The sequence below is a fragment of the Balaenoptera acutorostrata genome, chromosome 14 (genome assembly GCF_949987535.1).
Source record: "Balaenoptera acutorostrata chromosome 14, mBalAcu1.1, whole genome shotgun sequence".
NCBI lineage: Eukaryota > Metazoa > Chordata > Mammalia > Artiodactyla > Balaenopteridae > Balaenoptera > Balaenoptera acutorostrata.
In genome coordinates this window covers 19366284-19387660 of record NC_080077.1, presented here as the reverse complement: position 1 = coordinate 19387660, position 21377 = coordinate 19366284, and the positions used below count along the sequence as shown (strand labels likewise).

General features: G+C 39.4%; 1 protein-coding gene across 1 annotated transcript; it reads left to right on the top strand.

Annotated features, from left to right (window-relative positions):
- The first annotated feature begins 1069 nt into the window (after positions 1-1069).
- RAB32 (RAB32, member RAS oncogene family) lies at positions 1070-20061 on the top strand. Its single transcript, XM_057528281.1, has 3 exons — positions 1070-1628; positions 15142-15419; positions 19545-20061. The coding sequence occupies exons 1-3, from the start codon at positions 1379-1381 to the stop codon at positions 19689-19691; spliced, it is 675 nt and encodes a 224-aa protein (XP_057384264.1). The 5' UTR covers positions 1070-1378; the 3' UTR covers positions 19692-20061.
- Positions 20062-21377: the final 1316 nt, after the last annotated feature.

Sequence of the window (21377 nt, the reverse complement as noted above, 5' to 3'; positions counted from 1 at the left end):
TAGCTGGGACAATTTCTAATTTTAAATCATTTACCACATGTGATTTTTAGCACCACAATTCTATTTTTAATGCCAGTGGAAACCTAGGAGGGTTAAAGAAAAAAAATAAAAGCCATAAAAATTTTTGGTAATACGTATGTATGCAACCATATGCTTCACTTATGGCAGTAATTGGAAGATTTCCTCTTTCCCCAAGCTGGAGACGTACTGGACGGGCTCTAGCTGAGTGAGCATAAAAGCCATAAGCTATTTGGCCATAAAACGTCCTTAGAGACATAACCACGATTTTTCAGTAGCTATTCTATTGAAGGTTTTACTCCCACCTTGACTTCTAAATTTTAAAACGCCTCCACTTCTGAAAAACATTTTTCAATGACTGTCAGAGTGAGGATAGGGTGAGCAGCCGCTTTATTTAAGGAAGCTACCAGAGGCTATCAGCTCCAGGTGTTTCTAAACGTTATGCAGGGCAGCCCTCAGTTTTATAAACACAGCAGGCAACGTAAGGCTTCCTATCTTTCTTCTTTTAAATATAAGTCCTCAATACTGTATTTCAGTCCATTCCTAGGATCTGTCTCAGAGTCTCTACCACCGGAACACTTAAAAAGGCTTTTGTGGTTTGTTGAGGAAGTAAAACAAGATCGTTTTGGAGACCTTGTGTCTTCTTCCTCAGACTCACTCCTTCGTTTATACAAAAGCGTTTTCAGTCCTTTGTCGAGTTCTGAGTCATCCGTCCACTCTTTTTACTTCTAAAGTGGGCCGCTGGAGATCAACGACAATGATCTCCAGGTGTTAAACTCCCTCAGGGCGGAGGCAGGGAAGGAGGCTGATTCCCAGGCCCGCGCCTTCCAGGCCGGGGTCGGCCCCCTGGACAACCACCTCGCGCCTCTCCGTGCTCTGCCCCGGGGGCGTTCACCGCCGGCCTCGGAGGCCTGACCTTGAACCGCCTGGGCTCAGCGGCTCTGGGAACGCTCGCCGTCGGCCCCGGGTTCTCGGCTCCCCCGCGGCCACCAGGGGGCGGCCGAGCTCAGCGCCGCCCCGAGGAGGGGACGCCCGGGGAGAGGAAGTGACCCGCGCTCTGGCCCGGCCCGCCGGGAGCGCAGACGGCGGCGGGCAGAGGCCTCCTCAGCCCGGCCTCCTCACCCCGGCCTCCCTAGCCAGGCCAGCCCCCGGCCCTTTCCCCGCCCCGCGCGGGCTGCGAGTGGCGGCGGGTTCCGGGTCCTGTGACCGGTCAGGCGCTGCGGCAGCGCGGCGGGGAGGGCGGCCGGCCTCGGGGAAGTTCCGACGGCCGGCGGGGGCTCCCAGGGCGCCGCGGGGAGGGCGCGTCCGGGCGGGGACCCCGGCGCGGAGCCCGAGCTTGCCGAGAGCGGCCGGGGCGTTCATGGCGGGCGGCGGAGCCGAGGACCCGGGCCGGGGGGCGGCCGCCGCCACGGTGCCCGAGACCCGCGAGCACCTCTTCAAGGTGCTGGTCATCGGCGAACTTGGCGTGGGCAAGACCAGCATCATCAAGCGCTACGTCCACCAGCTCTTCTCCCAGCATTACCGGGCCACCATCGGGGTGGACTTCGCTCTCAAGGTCCTCAACTGGGACAGCAGGACGCTGGTGCGCCTGCAGCTGTGGGACATCGCGGGTAAGCGGGTGGCCCGAGCCGCGGACGCGCGGGGACCCCACGGCGGGCAGGAGGCGCCCCGTCGGGAGCCAGGGGCCGCTCGGCTGCTTTCGGTCTCCTTTCTTCTTTCTCTGTCCTCTGCCCGAACTCGCCTGCCCGTGTCAGTTTAGAAGAAAGGGACTAAACCACTTAGAAAGATGGAAAGGGATGTGGTCGCGTGGGCTCCAGGGGAATCAGGACAGTGGAACAGGCAGTAGTAGTCGGAGAATTTAAAAGCAGGACAAGGTAAATAAATGCATAAATGAATAAGCCTGGTTAGATGCCTCAGCTCAGTGTGTGGAGAGCTGTCTTGTTTTTAAGAGATGGAGAGGAGGCCCTGTGCTCTCTCACCTGACCAGAGGTGAGAAAGCCATGGCGGCTTTTCCCGAAGTTTTAACTCTGAATCTTTGACAAGGAAGAGCGAAGGGAGGGGGCTGGCTCCTCTCATTCGCTTTAACGTTTCACAGGTGAGAACTGAGGTTAAGAGTGGTTGAACGACTTACCCAAAGCGACGCTCCTGGTTAGTGACACAACCAAGACTAGAAAGCAGGTTCCTTCTCGGAAGGTTTCTCATCGCCCACCTTGGGTCTGAGACACTTCCTTGTGAGCGAAACCCCATTCTTCATAGACCGTGCTGTCTCATTCCCGGGGCAGGCCACCCAGGCGAAGATTTGGGAAAGTTTCTCTTGAAACAGGCACCTAGCCCCACTCCTGCCTCCCCAACAGCAATATATTATTTCCCTGGCATTTGCTTTCAGTTGTCATTTGGGAGCGTAATATCCCTGGTTGAGGGGTACCTATTCTCCTTGCTCTAATGTATGAAAACTTGAACTCTGGCTGGTGTCGTGGGTGGGATGTGCACATGGAAAAAGACGTTAGCTTTGGGAAAATTTAAATATCGAAGTGGTACCAAGAGTTACCCTGTTCAGTCCTCATCCATGTTAAGGTCAGTCTGCATTAGAGCGTTTGGATGGGAGCATGTGCAGGGTTGGAGAGACCATCCTTCATCCTCCAGTTGCATAACAGAAGCCTGTAGGTGTGACCACCCACCTGGTAGCAGAGTCAGGGACACAGGTCTGTTTGCTGGGGAGTGCTCTTGTCATCAACAGCTCATTACATATGAGAAGGTATTGACGAATTCTAACTTACATGCTCATTTATTTCAGAACAGGCTTCTCTACTTCAGATATGAGAATAAATTGATGTATGTCACCTCAGAGAAAGGGGGATAATCAGCCTTGGGCTCAGCTTTTTGTTGTTCTTTTTGTTGGTTACAGAAAACCAAAAGTTCGTTTGAAAAGTCATCTTTTGAAGCCAGAGGCTTCTTTCGAAACACTTCCTGCTTTTTCATAGAGCACTTATGAATAATAGTATTGCTTCTCGACAAAGTCATGGATTCTAAAGGTTGCCTTACCATGTGATAATCATTCTGCAGGAATCTTCAGTGTAGCCGTGAATTTCCATGAAGATGATTTTAAATCCCTACCTAGGAGGATTGTTGACTTTGCCTTATTCTTCATGTAAAATAATGTGGTATTTAGCGATTAAATTATGATTGGGTCCTTCTGCAGGTAAATAAAAGATTTTTATGACACAGTTGTGTTTTTAAGCTTCAAGGAAAAAAGCTTATATATGGAGACTTGGGAAAGCAAAAGCATGAGTAAGAGTTTTCTTACTGGGTATCACCTCTTTTTTCATCCTTCTTGAAGAGATCTATTTTGCCAGAAAGGGGACATAGTCTTTACCAGACTCTGGTATATAGTGGCCTAGATGGAATATCCTTGCACTTTTGCCTAAATCCAAAGCTTGAGCTTTTCCAGGAAGGAAAGCAGACCTTTAAGATCTCCAAAAGGGACTCCATCCAGCAAGTACACACCAGCAATTATCAAGATTAGAGGTAAACTTATGAGATAATTGGAAATTATTAGGCTCATCTTTTAAATAAGGCTTTCAGTGTTAATATATAAGGAAACTAAGAGCAAAAATATTGTGGCTTTAACTTAAGGTTTAGGGAGCTACATCATTAACTAGGTTTGGTTTGAATATTTGAGCTACTAGTGAATCCTAGCTCATACCATTTGAATTAAGTAGTAATGGTGTAATGAAGGCAAATTGAAGGTCACTCCAAAAAGTTCCCCATGGCTAAACATATTTGCCTTATGTAGTAACAAAGTTGAATCATATTTAATTCTCAAAGGAGGGAAATAGTCCTTGATGGTAAAATAGTAGGTGGAGCTGGCCACTTGATAAGACTAACTTAAGGTGTGGTGTTATTACTATGTAGCTTTTTTGTTGTTGCTTTAGAGATGGGAAAGGTGCTAAAGAAATTATACTTGAAAGCTTTGGCAAGTGTGACAGGCAGGAGTTATCCACATGTTTTCTGTAAATGTGACCAGTCAGTTTAAGCTGAACACTTCAAATTGAGAACCATAGTGACTCTTGGTTACAGGCCTTACAAATCCTTATTACATCAAATGAATGTAGCTTTAAAATATAGATGCAATTTAATATAATTTTTGTGTTAGGCAATTGCTGTCTTTTACTTAATATCTGCTTTAAGACTGCTGCTCAATACATACTGAAATATACTAAAATAGTGAAGTCTTTGATAAGATTTTAAAGAGAGTTTACCTAATGCATACTGAATTAGGATGCAGCATCTGATCTTCCTTTTAACGTGTATTATAGATGTATTAGTATTTGGCCCACTACTTATTATAAGCCTATTAGCAACTGTAGAATTTTCCAGGTAGGTTGAATGGCTGGTCTAGGCTAAATCTCTCTTTTTTCTTAAGTTTGTCCATTTAGATCTAATATAATATAATTCAGTCTTCGTGTATTCATTGTTTTTGTAGAGGAGGCAGAATTTTATCTCTGCCCTCCTAAAGCTTTCAGCTGGGCCTGAGAATTAATGTAAGACAGATTAATAGCAGAAATTTATTTAATATAAGCTTTATGTGACACAGGAGCCTTAATAAGGAAAGGAAGACCCCAAAAAGTTCAACCTAGTATAAATGCTTTATACTAGTTTGAACAAAGAGAGGCAATTGTAGAAAAATAACCAAACTCTATGGGAGGCTAAAGGAAGACAAAAGTTATTTTAACAAGATCTGTTTCTATAGAATTCTCTCAGCTTGACTCCCCATCTCTGGTGACAAGAATGTGTCCTTCCTTCCGGTACAGGGAGGACATCTTTCACATGGGAGTTTTATCTCCCCATTTAAGGAAGAAGAACGGGAGATTAGAGCACCCTTCGTGCACTTGCTGTTTTTCAAGTGCCCTTAGTTCAAATAATTCTTATGCCAAAGTGGCATTTTGGGGGGTGGGCTATTCTGCCACCCTTCACTTTTAAGGATCAAAATTTCTTTATAAAAATCTGAGTAATACACCTTTGGGCCAAAGAACAAATCAGGAACAATGTATTCTGAATTCATGTAAATATTGTTTACCAAAGCATAAAATGCATACTTGGAAGACGTTATAAATTATATAAACCATAGTTAGATTCACTTTTGTTTTTTGATTCACATCTGAAAATAGAATGTTGATCTGTCTTTCTTGTTCTCTCTTGCATATTGCCAATTACTGTATCTAGTGATCTCTTCTTGTCTTCTTTGATAACCCTCCAACTCTTTATGAGCAAGAGTCTGGAATATTATCTCTGATGCTTTCTTGACCTTCAGAGTATCTGTCAGTCAGGGAGTATTAATATTCAAGTTTTTTTTTCTAAATATGAAGAAGCGGTGCTTTGAGAAATTAGTCTCTGTTATTTGTAGTCTCTGTCTTAGCACTACAGTAACTGTCTTAGGGCTTATTGGGGGCCAATTGCTTAATAACTCATTTAAAGGAATTAAAGAAAATCTTTATTACATCTGACCCGTACAATCTTGCCATCTTCAGCCTTATTCTGGCTCAATTTCTGTGCTGAATTACAAGCAAAGCCTGTCTCATTTTACACCTTCAAATCTTCCTCAGTTCGTGAGTCCTGACACACCTTTGGGTGCCCCAGTGTGGACTGTGCTTTCACAATTGCCCAGGCAGCAGGAGTTTCAGCATAGCAACATATTTGTGTTATCGCACATGAAAATTCCCCTGATAATGATATGCCTGTTGCCTTTCCTCCTTTTGAATATGTTACCATTCTTAGTTGCCTCAGTTAGTCCAAGTAAGCTAAAAGGTGCTCAGGTTAAGGTAGAGACAGCCAAGTGCTGATAAGAAGTACTGAAATTTGACTTGGCTCCCAGCCATTTGCCTAATCATTCTATTGTTTGAACTGGATTATAGCCTTTCAGAGACCCCATGGTGTAAATACAGGGAGGTTTGGTAAATTGACCAAGAAAACACAGGTAATCCACGGCACCGTACAGAGACAGGACTCGTGTCTCTGTCAAATAGCACAGTGTATTTTTGGTTCACTGGATTCAAAACAGTAGCATTAACTTTTCTCTAAATTTGCAACTGTTCTGGTCATCCCTATTTTAGAGCATATGACTCATATTTAAATAATTACCATCTCTTTATGTCATCAATCCAGAATTTCCAGTTCTTATACTTAATTATGAAGCATACTGCTTCCAAAGCAGACACTTTTTGATTGGCTGCATCACTTTTTTTGTACATTTTGAAAGACTGTTTCCAAACTGGACTTCTCTGAAGTTAACAAAGCTGTTTTATTGGTATATGGTTGCAGAGCACACCCTGGAAAAGCAAGGTAACAATTACAGATATTTGTCTGGTCTACTCTGATCTCATGGATTGAGCCTGAATGCCATGCGTTATTCCAGGGCTGCAATGTTATTTTCAGATATATTTTAGGAGAAATTTGATCCATCATGTATATGTTATCCTGACCTTCCAACTTTCTTAAGCTTTTGATATATAAATTTTAATGATTCTTATTCCCTTTTAAATTGTACTCAAGATTTTGTTTTTATTCAAGTGTGATGAGACCAACACATCAGGAGACAATTGCCATTGAAAGAAATAGTTTGTTACTCATAGTTCCCAAGAGGAGGGACCATGCCATACCATGCAGGACCGTGTAGGGAAGCACCAGGGTCATTCAGGAGGCAGAAGGAGCTCGGAGAAAGCAAAGCGAGGGCTAGAGCCTTTACCGTGGTTTTTGCAGGAAGGAAAGGACAAGGCAGTGTAGGCAGGCTGAGCAAGCTTAGGATTGGACAGTTTGAGGGATTGCAGTTTGCTCTGGGCTATAGGGATGGTCCCTTGTTGTCTAGTACCTGGCCATGGGGCGAGTCAGGGCAGGAGGATAATGTCCTGGGCTGCAGGAGCCTGGAAGAAGAAAGCGGGTAGAGGATAAGGACTCAGGATTGGTTGGTTTGCATATCGAAGACATGCTCTCAGCAAGTTGTTTGCTCTCTCTAAGAACTAGCTAACCCTAGAAGGGGCAATCCCCCCCCTGGTCCACAAGGCCCCAAGATGTCAAAGCATCATAAAATATAGAAAATAAAAAACCTGATTAATACATATTTCTAAGCACTTATTAAAATAGATTGAGAGAAAGTACTCTTCCAAACAAGAAAACTTTGAAGACCTTTGATTTGGAGGCCAAGAATAGCATATCCTCAAAATAGTGAGGATTTCACATTTAATCAACACTTAAGTAATAAAGAGTGGGCTAAGTTGACAAGTTTAAGTTGTATTATGGTTGTAGAGATCTTCTCTTGGATGGTGAAAAAAGTGCTGACATATGTGGGGAGATTTCTGAAGGGTGAGACAAAAGATCAAGAAAAGTTGCTTTAGAATTCTACTCAATTATATTTTCAAAAGAGCTTTTTGCACTTTTTGCAATCGATGCTAGAAACATGTGATTTCTTCACTCTTACTTTGAGAGACAAACCGCATAAAAATAAATGGATAGCAGGGCTTTAGTTTAAGGCTCTCTGTCTTCCCCATTCTTTTCACTCACTTCTACCCAGATATTTTCCTTAAGCATCTTCTGTAGTGATTTTTGATTGCTTTGAAGTTAAGCTAAATATATTGGGGTTTTTAGTGTGATTATATGGGACCTCCTCCGTCAGACTCATCTGAGGTGCTTAAAAGGCAGATTCCTTAGCATCAGCTATAAGCAGAACTGGCTTCATCTGTCAAACATCCCCAAACATCATGGTTTAACAAGAGAGAAGTTGTCTCTCACCTACTAAGTCTGTAGTTGAGCAGTCCACGGCTGGTGAGCAGAACCGTTCATTCTTCCTGGACCAAAGCTGACATTTCACCACTCAGCTATTCCCTGGCCATATTCTTTGACTTTGTGGTCCAGTCAAACTATTATGACTTTGGACACAAACCGAAAAGATATTTTGATTTTTTTCCTTCCTTTAAACTGATTAAAGTCAGGTGTTATTTTTATAGTCACCACAGAAGATGTAAATAGTTGAATAAAAACAGACCTTACACTGTGACCTAAATACCACAGAAGGCTGCTCATTTCAAATTAGCAAAAAGAAAAATCCAGACTCTGAACTGGCATGTATTTGGGAATAGGTAATTTTGAAGACTACTTAGTGATACTGCTACCATCTCAAAAGGAGTTTGTTTTCCTTTTAGTTTAGGTATTTAAAATTTTTTTCTTTATTCAGTTTTGTTACTCTTTTGCTTGACAGAAGGTGGTATGAGCAAAAATGGTGCTTTGTACATGATTTAAATGGCAGCTTTGCCTCTTCCCCTATAAAGCTTATTTTTCCAAGTGGAAATACATTTCCAAATGTAAGCATAGAATCCCAGAGTTAGGAAATTTTGGTATTTGACCCTCTTACATAATAACAGTTAACATTTATTAAAAGCTGTTTAATAGTCACTGTCATTCAATTTACTTTTATTCTCATTTATACTTATGATAATCTGGAGAAATGAGAATGATTCTCAGTTTACAGTTGAGTAAACTGAGACTCAGGAAGATTAAGGGATTTTCCTAAGTTCTGTACACCTGTAACTTGCAGAGTTAGGGCATGGATCCAGATATTTTTCATTCCAAAGCTTTCATTGTCATGTTATATTATCTCCCTCTCATCTACACATGATAAAAAGGAAAACCAGACAAATGAATGGTATTGTGTAAAATCATGTGACTCCTTTTACCTTCTTCATGGTACAATATTAAAATATGAAATTCAGTACATATCAAATCCAAACTCATATGGTGCTAATTTGATGCATTAGCTTTTAGACTTGTTGGATCTGTGGAGAATACAGCCACTTGTTTTATGGAAGATTGCATAAGCCAGTGGGGGGAAAATGGGCAACTAGCAATACGGTCTGTTTTTAGTTACATTGTTTTATTGGTCAGTATTATGGTAGTTCTTTAATGTAAGAAAGTGTTTTTTTCTTCTAACAATACCTATAGTTTTAGTATGTTAAATATTTAAGTGTAATGCTGGGGCACGTTTATAAGGGCTTTATAAAGTAGTAGTATAATGAGTCATTAACTAGATGCCCTAAAAATAACAAAAACCTATGTGACTACAAATTGTAACCTCTTACATATAAAACCCAAGACTCATTATGACATCACATCATTACCTGTATCAACCTATAAAAATTTTTAGTGGATAGATAATTATCCTTCTAGAACCAATGACTGGACTTAAATTAAATTTTGACTGGGTCTTGATCTGTTACGCACCACCCACACAAGCTTGTTAGAAGCGCTTCATCTCTGAAATGCACACTGAATTTTAAGGATTTGTTTTTAAAGGACTTTATATGCACTGACTAGAAACTATACATTTTCTCCCAGTCACCTTGAGCAAGAATATGTAGCTCAATAATTCTTGGTGGGAAAAGATAAGCATTTATACTTGGAAAGCTAAGCACTAATTGTCCTGTTGCTCAGATTTATTTTTCATTGTGTAATTTATCTTTTGAGTTTCAAATAACATTAAGAGACATTTAGAATATTTATCAAATGGGGGCATGAACATAAAATACTGAGACAAACATTTAAAAAATAAAACCAGTGATTAAAATCATAAGAGAAAGCATCTCTGGCATGTGTTTCTGATAGCAGTTCAAAATGCAGTACTTTCCTTTTCAAATCAGAGAGGAAATACTTCCCTTTTGAAAATTTGCATGCACTATAAAGAGATAAGGCACACTGTTTTGTGGGGTTTTTTTCCTTGATTGGAATATGTATTCCTGGAAATGTACTAAATTATCTCAACTCCTTTTCAAAGCCATTAGTGTTGGATACTCCAAATATTAGATAAGCATTTTAATCCTTTTGCCAGCATATGTACCTTACAGGTCATCCATTTCAGTATGTAAAAGTCGTGCATTTTTAAATGTCTTCGAGTCTAGATGACTAACACTGTGCTCTTTTTTTCCCTTTCTCATTGCCAAGATATCTAGCTATAATCAGGGTTCCTTCTTCCAGAGAAGGAAGTAACACATCTTTTTAAAGGATAACGCATTTCAGAGCCATTTGGAATATTCAGGCAATGTGTCCACAGCAATATGGATGAAAAACCCTGTCCCTAGAATCGGCATAACTAACGCAGTCAGCAGTGGGGCACTTCCTTAGCTGCTGTGGTAAAGCACGAGGGGACATAGAGCAAGGCTGTAACTTTTGTAGCAGGGCTGTGCTGTCCTGAAGGAAGGTCACTCCCAGGCTCATCGTACCTTGGATCTATTTGGAAACACAGGGCCACATGGAGCAATATATACTGCAGAAAATACTTGGTTAACAGATCAGACAGTACATTTGATGACAAGTCAACCTAAGAAATTTGAGTAATGTCATCTCCCTGGGATTTTATTTTCTCATCTGTAAAATAAGAGAGGTTGGACTAGATGACCTGGAGTGTCACCTTCCAGTTACAATACTGTCGTTACAGTGTTTTGTCAGGAAAGCATAAAGTGGTCCCTCCCCTTCCTGTAAGAGAAGCTTACAGCTCTGGTCACAGAAGGTGGTGTTGCTTAGCATTCTCCCCACCCTGTCTGAATTACTTCTACAGACCTAGTAAGAGGAAGGTCTCCCAGGTTCTGCTGAGTTTCCATACTGCTACACGCTTTAACTCTATACACACACGGCATGAAACAGAACACGTGCAGCTGTCTTTACATTTAATAACTCTAGACTTTCCCTTCTACCCAGTCCACTCCATCACAGGACACAATCCAGGAGCATTCAGCATGGCAGAAATCTCCTGCTTTTATATATGTATTTGCGGAAAGTAGAATCCTAGAATAATAAAGAGTTCTTAGGCTAAACTTAAAATGGTTGATTGGCTGCCCCCTCAGAGTATTTTTTATTTTCTTTTCTAAAATTAAAAAACAAAAAAAATCTAAGAGTCTATGGAATTCTAATGCAATTCTGGTTTGGATGTGAAAGTCTTTCCCATGTGTTTGATCCTTAGCCCTTCTTTGAACCTAGGAAGGGCTGACTTCTGATGTGCTGTGAAAGGGGAAGTAGGAAAATTTGTGTTTCTCCTGGGGATGACTCAGAGCTACTGGAAAACTGCCTCGAGCAGTTAACATGGCTTTGACTTGGCTGGCCACCCCCATGGGCGTGCAACCTGAAAGTCACAGCATGGAAATAAAGTTTATGAAGATACTATATTTTCATGATGAGTTAGCATTTGAAGCATTTCTTGATAATGTATCTTTCAAAAAGACTCATAAGATTAGCTCACCTCAATGAATAACAAACATCCCCTTGTTTGATACCATAATATGCTCTTTGTATCCCTGATTATACCTGACACATCATGGTATCATTTTGTCTCTTTCCTCAAATAGACTGTGAGATCCTTAAGATCATATTCACTGTTTCGTTATTTTCATCAGTGTCTAGCACAGTGCCTGGTACATAGGAGGAACCTAATACATATTTTTTAGTTGAGATCAGATCTAGATAGAAGAGATAAAAAGATATTTGGGAGCTGTACCAGCCAAGATAGACTAGGTTATGTTGGGGGGTCAACAACATTAAGATGATTATTTCTTGTGCTTTTTACTTGTCCACAGTGGGGAACAGAGGTGGGAGGGATGGTGAGGAATGTGAGGATGATTTTTCATTGGAGCCACTTGAAGACCCAGGCTAACAGAGGCCCTACCATCTGATACTATCATCTCCAAATTGGGGTTCCGCCTTGCTGCTGCAGGACAAGTGATTCTGCTGGGAAGCAACGCTTGCGTTCACATTTCATCGGCCAGGACTCGTCGACGGACACGACTGATTTAGTGGGGGCAGAACGCTGTGCTCCTCCCTGTGTTTAGAAGTGGAGGAGGATGGAATATCCATGAACATTGGTTTTGTTTTCCACTGGAATCCTTTGTTTTAGACAATAATAAAGGAATAGCTAAAATTACCCAAAGATACAGGATGCAACTCATACTCTAGTAGCAAAGTTTACTTTACTTCCCAGTTTAACAACTGAAAGAGCTTAGCAAATCGGTGCATTTAAACCTTTAAAACAGCGTAGTTAAATCTAGGTTTCACCTTGTTAGGTTTTTGGAGAAAAACCTTTAATTTTATGTTGAGATGATTATTTTAAATGAATTCGTCTTATCTTCTCCACTCCCTGATTAAACTTCATATGTTTTAGAAACTTTTGTTTTTTACTTGTTTTTACCAGTTCGAGAATATCTCTGAAGCATTAATGGATTACTTTTGAATTTTAAAAAAGAGATTATGAACTCAGTAGAATAGGAAATATATTTTATTATTCTTTTGGAGAATAAGCTAAATGCATGGACTTGGCCTTGTGATGCTGGGTCATTTACATTTGATCCCCATTGCTGTCTAGATTTGGTGATTGCAGAATCTTTAGAAAATCATTTTAGGATTAAATTTATAATACAGAAACCTAAAACATCAGAAGTGAGAGCTGGGTGGAACTTTGATGACCCCTAAAGATCTCTAAAGACAATTAGCTGATTTAGGCAGAGAAAGTTATTTCCTGGGGTAACTTGACTGTTGGGTGCTTGCTATTTGATTCTCTAGTACAGTTGTGCTTTCCTCAAGTTCATTTTCCTCTGCAAGCTGTTTTCACCACTACAAGGTACAACACGTAACTAGCTGATAGTTTAAGGCTTTGCCATGTGTAATTGGCACCATTTACAAAAGGATACTCAGGCTTTCATCGTGCAATACATTTATTGAGCACTTAATGATAATGCTTAGCTAATAGTTATTCAGTGTTTACTGTGACCTGGCTTTTTACACTCTTTGAACTTGAAGTATAACCTACATGCAGAGACCTTAAGTGTATACCTTCATGAATTTTTATATACCACTTCCAGTTCAAGGTATAGACTGTTCCTAACCCCCTAGAACAGAAATCATTCACTTCTTTCTGTAAACTTCCTGATAGCAATTATTCTAGGTTTTGTGAGCCACTTACTCTCTGTTGCAACTACTCAACTCTGCCATTATAGAGTAAAAACAGGCATATAATACATGAACGGATGAGGATGGCTATTCTCTAGAATTTTATTTAGCTGGATTTGGCCATGAGCTATAGTTTGCCAAACTCAGCCCTAAAAAAATCCCAGACAGGCATTTTACATTTAACCCTTCCAGTGACCATATGAGGTAGGTATTATTTTTTATAACTTTATTGTTGTGTAGTTAACATACAATACACTGTACAATTTTATAAGTTTTGACATAAGTATACCCTTGTGAAACATTACTATAATCAAGATTGCAAATATTTTCATCACCTGAAAGCCATTTGCTCCAGCTCTTTTGTAATCCATCCTCCTGCCTTGCCCAAGGCAATCATTGATCTGCTTTCTCTTACTGTATCACTATAGTTTCTGATTTTTTAGAATTTGATATAAAGGGACTCATAGTATTACCTGTTCTCTCCTTGGTCTGGCTTTTTTGACTCAGCATAATTATTTTGAGATTCATCCATGTTGTTACTTGTATCCATAGTTCCTTTCCTTTCTATTGTTAAGTTGTATTCCATTGTATGGATATACCATAGTCTATTCATTAGTATGTAAATAGACATTTGAGTTGCTTCCAGTTTGGGACTATTAAAAATAAAGCTGCTATGAGCATTCATGAACATGCCTTTTTATAGATGTGTGTTTTCATTTTGTTTGCAAATACCTAGGAATGGAATGGGTTTGTTGTATGGTAGGTATATGTTTACATTTTTAAGAAAGTATCAAATTGTTTCCCAACATGGTTGTACTATTTTAAAGTATTATTCTTACCAGCAGTATATGAGAGCTCCAGTTGTTCCACATCTTCACCAACACTTGGTATAGTCAGACTTTTTAATTATAGCCATTGTTGTGGGTATAAAGGATCAGCTCACTGTGGTTTAAATTTGCATTTCTCCAATGGTTAATAATTTTGAGCATCATTTCTTATGCTTATTTATCATCATATAAATTCTTTGGTAAACTGTTCCAATCTTTTGCTTACTTTATTAAATTTTTTTAATCTTCTTACTTTGGAGTTTTGAGAGCTCTTTATATTCTGAGAACAAATTTTTTTAATCAGGTACAGGATCTGTATTTTTTTTTCTCCCAGTTTGTGCCTTTACTTTTCATTTGCTTAACAGTGTAATTGGCACTGTTTTGATTTGTCACATATGGTGATGTTAGAAAGCACACCCTCTGCTGCATGAGACTGTCAGGGAGCTTCGAATCCTGGCTCTGAAACCTAAGGAAATGGATATTCTAAGCCACAAGGTCCTCCTCAAAAATGCCTTGCCACATACATTTCTGGTTTTCTTATGCTTTAACAAGAAAGTTAATATGAATACAGACTTGAATATGCTTTAGCGTGGTTGGTAAAAAGAAATATTTGAAGGGATTTATAGATGATTCTATGAACAAAACAAAAACAAAAGCCTCTAGAGCTTAATAGCTCTTTATAACTTCTGGATTTCTGTACGTTTACTAGTTTGGCACCCCACCCTCTATTCTAAATTAACGGGGAAAACCATAAAATAGTGGGTTTGCATGTCTGCCTTCTTGCAGGAGAGCAGTCTTGCATTTTGAATCGAAAGCGGGTTTGGCTGGAGATGTGAAGGAAAAAGGAGTTAAGAACATGAGTTCCTTTATCTCATGTTCAGTCCTAATCTTTTTGACTAGCATTTTACCCACCACACTTATCTCCTTCCTGCAAGTCTTATTTTCTTCTATTCTTGTCTCTTCCCTCCACTCCCAACTTTCTTTTTTCCTTTAGTACCTCTCTTCTCTTAGACCAAGAAGAGTGGAGGGGGAAATGATGGACTCTGTAGCTTTACGAACTGTCATCTCGGTGTTTATGGAGAATGTGGGGTACGTGCACAGAACATAAAACTGGGTAACTGTGTACTCGGACCACATGATCAGCCGCTTCTGCTTTGTGGTTCGTGGTTCTGTGTGTATGTCCTCAATCCTACCAGTTTACGGTGCTATGGAATGACAGATATGTGTTTATAGCATTACTCTTAGGGTCAAAAGGATTATAACTAAATATCGCCTCTGTCCGAAGTATAAGTTTTTAATCTCTTATTATACTTATTTCTAGGACAGGAACGGTTTGGCAACATGACCCGAGTATATTACAAAGAAGCTGTTGGTGCTTTCGTTGTCTTTGATATATCGAGAGGTTCCACGTTTGAAGCCGTTTTAAAATGGAAAAATGATCTGGATAGTAAAGTCCATCTTCCAAACGGCAACCCTATTCCTGCTGTCCTCTTAGCTAACAAATGTGACCAGAAAAAAGACAGTGGCCAGAATACTCCCCAGATGGACCAGTTTTGCAAAGAACATGGCTTCACTGGATGGTTTGAAACCTCTGCAAAGGTGAGGTCTGCTATGCGTTTGTTATCTGCTCTGCTGTTAATTCGTAAATCTGACCTGTAACTTTAAAGTATTTAGATGGATTTACCTGAGTGGTTTTTGGAAACCTAGTAAAAGGTGAAGCTTAGCATGGATATGTTATAGCTTCTTTCACTCAGCAGCAGGAATGCTTTCAGAATTGGCTAGTGGAGAGGTGAATAGAAGGGCAGATTTTACATTAAAATAAAAATGACTATTATTAGAGCAAAGAACAAATGACATTTTCTATGAGTTTGAGTCCTCAAATGAAGTACTTTTCATGTACCTGGAATTTGTGGGGTATGAGGTATATTGTCAAGCACAACTATTTTTGATTTTTATAGAAGGCTTAATAAAACTAAGGGACGTAGTTGTCCCTAGTGAGATGTAAGTCATGTGCAGGACTAACAGACATCGAAAAGGTCAGAGAGGAGATGTATTCAGATGATGTTTGAAGAGTTTTAGATCAAATGTGTAGGAAAATTTGAACAAGAGGAAATTATCAACATTTGTGACATACTTCTTCATGAATAGTAGAGTGAGAATTTTTTCTTTCAGCCATTATGGGAAGCTGGATAAAATGTATTTTGAAGAAAAACAAAAACACGTTGGCTGTTGAAAATCTTAACCGTCCAAATATACATGAAAGCAAAGGTGACAATACCAAGCACAAAATATTGTGCTGGTGGCGGTTTATGTGCATTGGGAGTTTCACTTTAAGGTCCAATAACAATCAGACATGAGAGGATGATGAATTATTAGCAAAATTCTGTGATGGCAGACTCAAAACCATGAATTTGATATAATCTTAACACAGTTCCAGCTTTTAGTATGCCTTCTGTGAATTTCTTGTATATATCAAAAAAAAATGCATTGTTTCTCCAAATGACCTACTTACTTATTACCAAGTTACTTTTAGCTTTACCAGAAACCCATCCTAAAAGTGGAAGATTATTTGCTGCCACTGATGATCAGAATAATGAAAGCAAAGCTATGGGAGACTACACAAAAAGTGCTCTGAAAATATTGTGATGGGGGGGTCATTGGAAAAAATAGTGTCTGCTGAAGACAGAAGTGTTTACTCCTAAGCTAAAGGCTATTTGTTTAAACAAATATATTCTAGTATCTTAAAGTTTAGTTTCATAAATAAAAAGTAGTAGTGGAAGAGAGATGAAGACCAGAGTTGCTGCATGAGCACTTAGCCAAACAGGAAGGAAGAGGTTGCAGAAGGCAAGGCTTTTTATAGAGGCACTTGTTTTGGAAGTCATGCCCTCTGTCTGCTCTCTGCATCTGTGGGGATTTGCTTTACTTCCCAGCTTTGTTAGAAAAAAATTAGTAGTATGTGTAAGTGTTTATTAGAGCATGAGATTTGGTGGAGAAGATGAATATATTACAGATACAATTTCCTCTTCTGGTTTTATTTGAATTAATCATTCAGGTAATAAATCCAAATTTCTCCCCAGAGTCTAGAAGGAAGATTCATAAACAATAGTATCATGTGGCCTGTCACCTGAGACTGTATAAGTCATCAGCTTCATGATATCTATGGACAGGGTTACATGCAGAGGTGAAAAGAAAAACATTCATATGTTCTGTGCCTTCCTACGAATATATTAGAAACACCTTCTGCAAAATTTCCTTAGTGGTAAACCAGGAGTATTTCAAGAGAGTAACAGTAATATAAAATTTTTGTTAAAAATTTTAGTCAAGGCTTAAAGTACTGCCCAAGTGTCACTAATACCTATGCTTCTGAGCTGGCCAGCAGGTAACTTCAAATCTGATTTCTGCTAGAATTCCAGTGATCTGAATTCTGATACAAACACAGCCAAAAGGCAAGTTTGAATTCATGAACTTCATCTTTTCACCTTTATGGAAAATAATGGATTTCCAATATGAGAATGTGTGACTAATTACACTACAATGTGGGACTTTCTGTTCCTAATCAATTACAATTAAATACAGTAAGAGAACATTATAATTACTTGGTATAATGGGGATGGTGGGGACTGAGGGACATTTGGGCATTTAAAGATCAATACTTTAATTAAAGTTAATGCTTATCTTGGGAGTAGAGGTAAAAAAAAAAGCTTGCGTTGGTACTAGAAAAGATACCTGAATAAATAGCAGAGGTCTTGCAGAGCTCTCACTGTCTGAGAAAGGTATAACAAATAAGGGAGAAGGCTAGAATGAACCTCGTGGTATTGGATTGGAATTGGAAAAGTCAATATATATGTATATATATACACACACACATATATAAATTCTGTATTAATGTGTATATGTGTGTGCATATACACACGCATGCACATACATGTACACATACATATATGTGTAAACAGATAAACATAGAAGCAGATACCAATATGTGTATGGATACATACATATTTACTAGGTGTGTCTGCTGAAAAGGATTGGAAGCAGTGACAGCACAGAACCAATGAGCTTTGCAAGTGCTTAGAATTTGGTTTTTAAATACTGTTATCCAATAAAAAGAACCGAGTCTCCCTGGAGAAACGACTGATTTCAGTACTAGTAGGACAAGGAAAGTAACGACGTGCCTGAGATATTTTGTGGTGCCGGAAGCTAAGGAAACGCTCACAAAGTGACGGAGATGCGTCAGAAAGACACAGGAGCCTGCTTATAGGAGCTCCAAAACCTAAGACAGTTTGAGCGACAAAATAAGTAATTATTGTAATGGCCTTAATACATAGAATAAAATAATGATCCATGATATGAATAAACAAGTGAATAAATGGGAGAGGAGAGAAAAGCTCTTCCTAACAGGAGAATTCCAAATCATAAATGGAGAAGGAATGATGGAAATAGAAAGTCACCATTAAACACAACAGTAATAATTGTTCTAGGGAAAAATTAACTGATGCCAAAATGAATAGGGAAAGGTATGGTGAAAAACAGGCTGTTTACATATTTGTCCTAACTGAGTACAAAGTGAAAAAGAGTAACTTTTCAGTGGAGAAGCCTGGCAGACATGACTTCAAGCAAGTGTGCCTCCTCATACACTGAAAAGGGTACATCGTGTATGTCTTATTCCTGCCAACAATGCGTGGCTTGAACTTAATGATACGGAAACATCAGACAGATCCAAACTGAGGGATAGTCTCTGGCCAGTACTCTCCAAGAGTGTCAAGGTCATGAAAGGCAAGGAGACTGAGGACCTGTTCCAGATTCAAGGAGACTAAGGGGACAGATCGCGAGACACAGCTGCTCACCTGCGTCAGAAACAGGACAGTGAGACAGCTGATGAAATTCGAACAAGGTTGATAGAGTAATGCTGGCATAGTACTGTCATCTAATTTCTTGACTTTGATAGTTATACTCTGGTTACCTAAGATGTTAATGTCTGAGGAATACGGGTGAAGAATATATAGGAACGTTTACTACTTTTACAATGTTTCTGTAAATCTGAAATTATTTTAAAATGAAAAGTTAAATACTTTTAAAAAGAAGCACAGTTTTTGCTACATGTTACATATCATGTATTTAATGACAGCTTATGAATCAGTCACGCAAATGTTGTGATAGCTGGTGATTCCTTAGAGCATCCTTAACGGGCATCACACCCACAACATTGTTTCAGCTCAGTTTATACATGTCAACTAAAGGTCATAATTTGTACTCAGAGATGGGGAAGCGACATGTTGCATTTATCATATCTTAATGTGGTTTGAGCCCTTCAGCATTTTTTTTTCACAATGTATCCTGAATACGTGAAGTAGATGTTCAAGGGCAGATTTTTGTTTTTGTTTTTGTTTTTATCTCTGTGCTTTCACTTACGTGGCTGGCCACCTACAGCAGGATGAAGACTCATTTACCATGGAGACAGTTCACTGAACTTCAGTGGCAGAAGTTTAAAACACTCAAAAACAGAACATCAGAAAGAGTGATCCTTTGTAAAAAGAAGAGTGTCTCAGTCACATTACTCAGCAGCATTGAACTCTTAGCAAACACTTTAGTATTGGAGCAGGAGATGGAGCTGGCGTACTTATAATGCCCCCTCTGACAAACTTTCCTAGCTCCTGGTAATACTCTAATGCTTTCCTCTAAGAATATTGATCCTGAGAATTGATCCTGGTTGTTTCTGCACTACAGGATAACATAAACATAGATGAAGCATCCCGGTTCCTAGTGGAGAACATTCTTGCCAACCACCAAAGCTTCCCTAATGAAGAAAACGACGGCAGAATTAAACTGGATGAGGAGACCGTGAAAAAAGAGAACAAATCCCAGTGTTGCTGACTCAGCGTCTGCTTCTCTCCTGCGGACGCAGCCTGATTCGGTTGGAAGCAGATTCCTGAGAGTGGATCATGGATGGTGGATATGCTGCTCTGTGAATCTGCAGGGCTGTGCCTTAAAACAACAAGGATGGCAGCCCTGGGAGCCTGCGACGAAAGGGGACGCGGGTGAAGGAGTCCTGCCGGTGGCTCTGCCCCTTCACCTGTGAACACTTAGGCTTCTGTTGTTGTTGCCATCATATTCAGGATAACGTTTATGTCCTTTTTAACATCTTTTAAAATGACAGTTCTTCAGGATTTGTTAAGACTTGGAAGTTGTGGCTTTCTGTGTGAACACTGGGCTGGTAATAAACTTTCCCTGCAGTCTCACTGTAGTTTCATGAGTCTGTATTTTTGTCTCCCGTATCCTATCCTCAAGTTCGAGGGAGGCTTTTAGACCCTTTTAGCCACAGAAAGCTGGAAGTTTCTGTTTAGCAATTTATTTTTCTAGTCAAAACTTTGGTACTTCATGTAAAATTGTTATCCTTAAATATTGTAATTTAACCAGTCCTGGCTAGTGTGACATGTGGTTATTCCCCTTAAATACATTAAAATCCCCTTCCTAATGAGTCAGGAAGCACTCACACCACACTGGTACTCTGATCTGGTTGGTACCAGTTGGAAACAGTATAAATGAACATCTCTTCTTTTCTCTCCCTAGTCCATTCTCTCCTTTCTTCTTCCTGTGTGTTTGTTTATAACTAAGAGCCTGATAGATATTACTGTTGCAGTTGTAACTAGTCTTTTCAAATCTGTAATAATAATCGTTAAGGAGTGAATTTATTTCAAAACATATACAATTAAATCGAGATTTCTATAGTAGGCATTGTGAAAGAAATTAGGTCGTGTGTGGTTTTATACAAAGTTTTGAACATTTAAAGTATAGTACATGAGAAACAAAGCAGGCTCACAATATTTGTATTGTCATTTAACCCAATTAAGGAAAAGAATAAATATTTTGACTGCAACTTTTGTTTTGAATTCATGTAGTTCTAGAAAGGTAATATGGGCATACTTTTCTGCCTTAGAAAAGTCTGTGTCTGTTCACTTTTGCCTTTTATTTTTAAGGGGGTTAATGATATCATGTGAAAGGTCCAACTTATCCCTTTCAAAGGAAATTTAAAAGTATTTGTGACATACCAAAGACAATGCAAAATGAGGTCGTGTACATTAAGTATGAACTTTGATAGGAAATATCTGTACATTTATTGAGCAGGGGGAAAAAAAAGACTAGCAAGTTGCATTTACTCTCACAGGTGTACTCTGAGAATAAGTCGTAACTATCACGGGCTATAAAACGTAGCTTGCCCTTCTCATATTAAACCTGAGCCTTGGCTAGGAATCAAATATGTTTGTGTGTTATATATTTAAGTAAATCAACTCTTCAACCTCTTTGGACACGTATTCTCTGTAGAAGCAGATTTTCCTGAGGCCAAGGAATAGAAAGCAGACCCTGATTTAAGTAATACTAATTTAATTAACACAACCCTCTTAAGTTTTTAAAAATAATGTATTAAATCTTGCGTTCTAGGAAACGTGTCATACTTTAAATTTTTTTCTAGTCTAGGTACAAAGTTCAACTTTTTAACCTTTTTTAAATTCCAGAGTCCAGTAGTGTAAGTATTATGAAATATCTGTGCCCAAACCAAAA

Coding starts and splice junctions, on each gene's coding strand:
- RAB32 (XM_057528281.1), top strand. CDS start 1,379: ATGGCGGGCGGCGGAGCCGAGGACCCGGGCCGGGGGGCGGCCGCCGCC. Junction 1,629..15,141: donor GCAGCTGTGGGACATCGCGG/GTAAGCGGGTGG, acceptor ACTTATTTCTAG/GACAGGAACGGTTTGGCAAC. Junction 15,420..19,544: donor GGTTTGAAACCTCTGCAAAG/GTGAGGTCTGCT, acceptor TCTGCACTACAG/GATAACATAAACATAGATGA.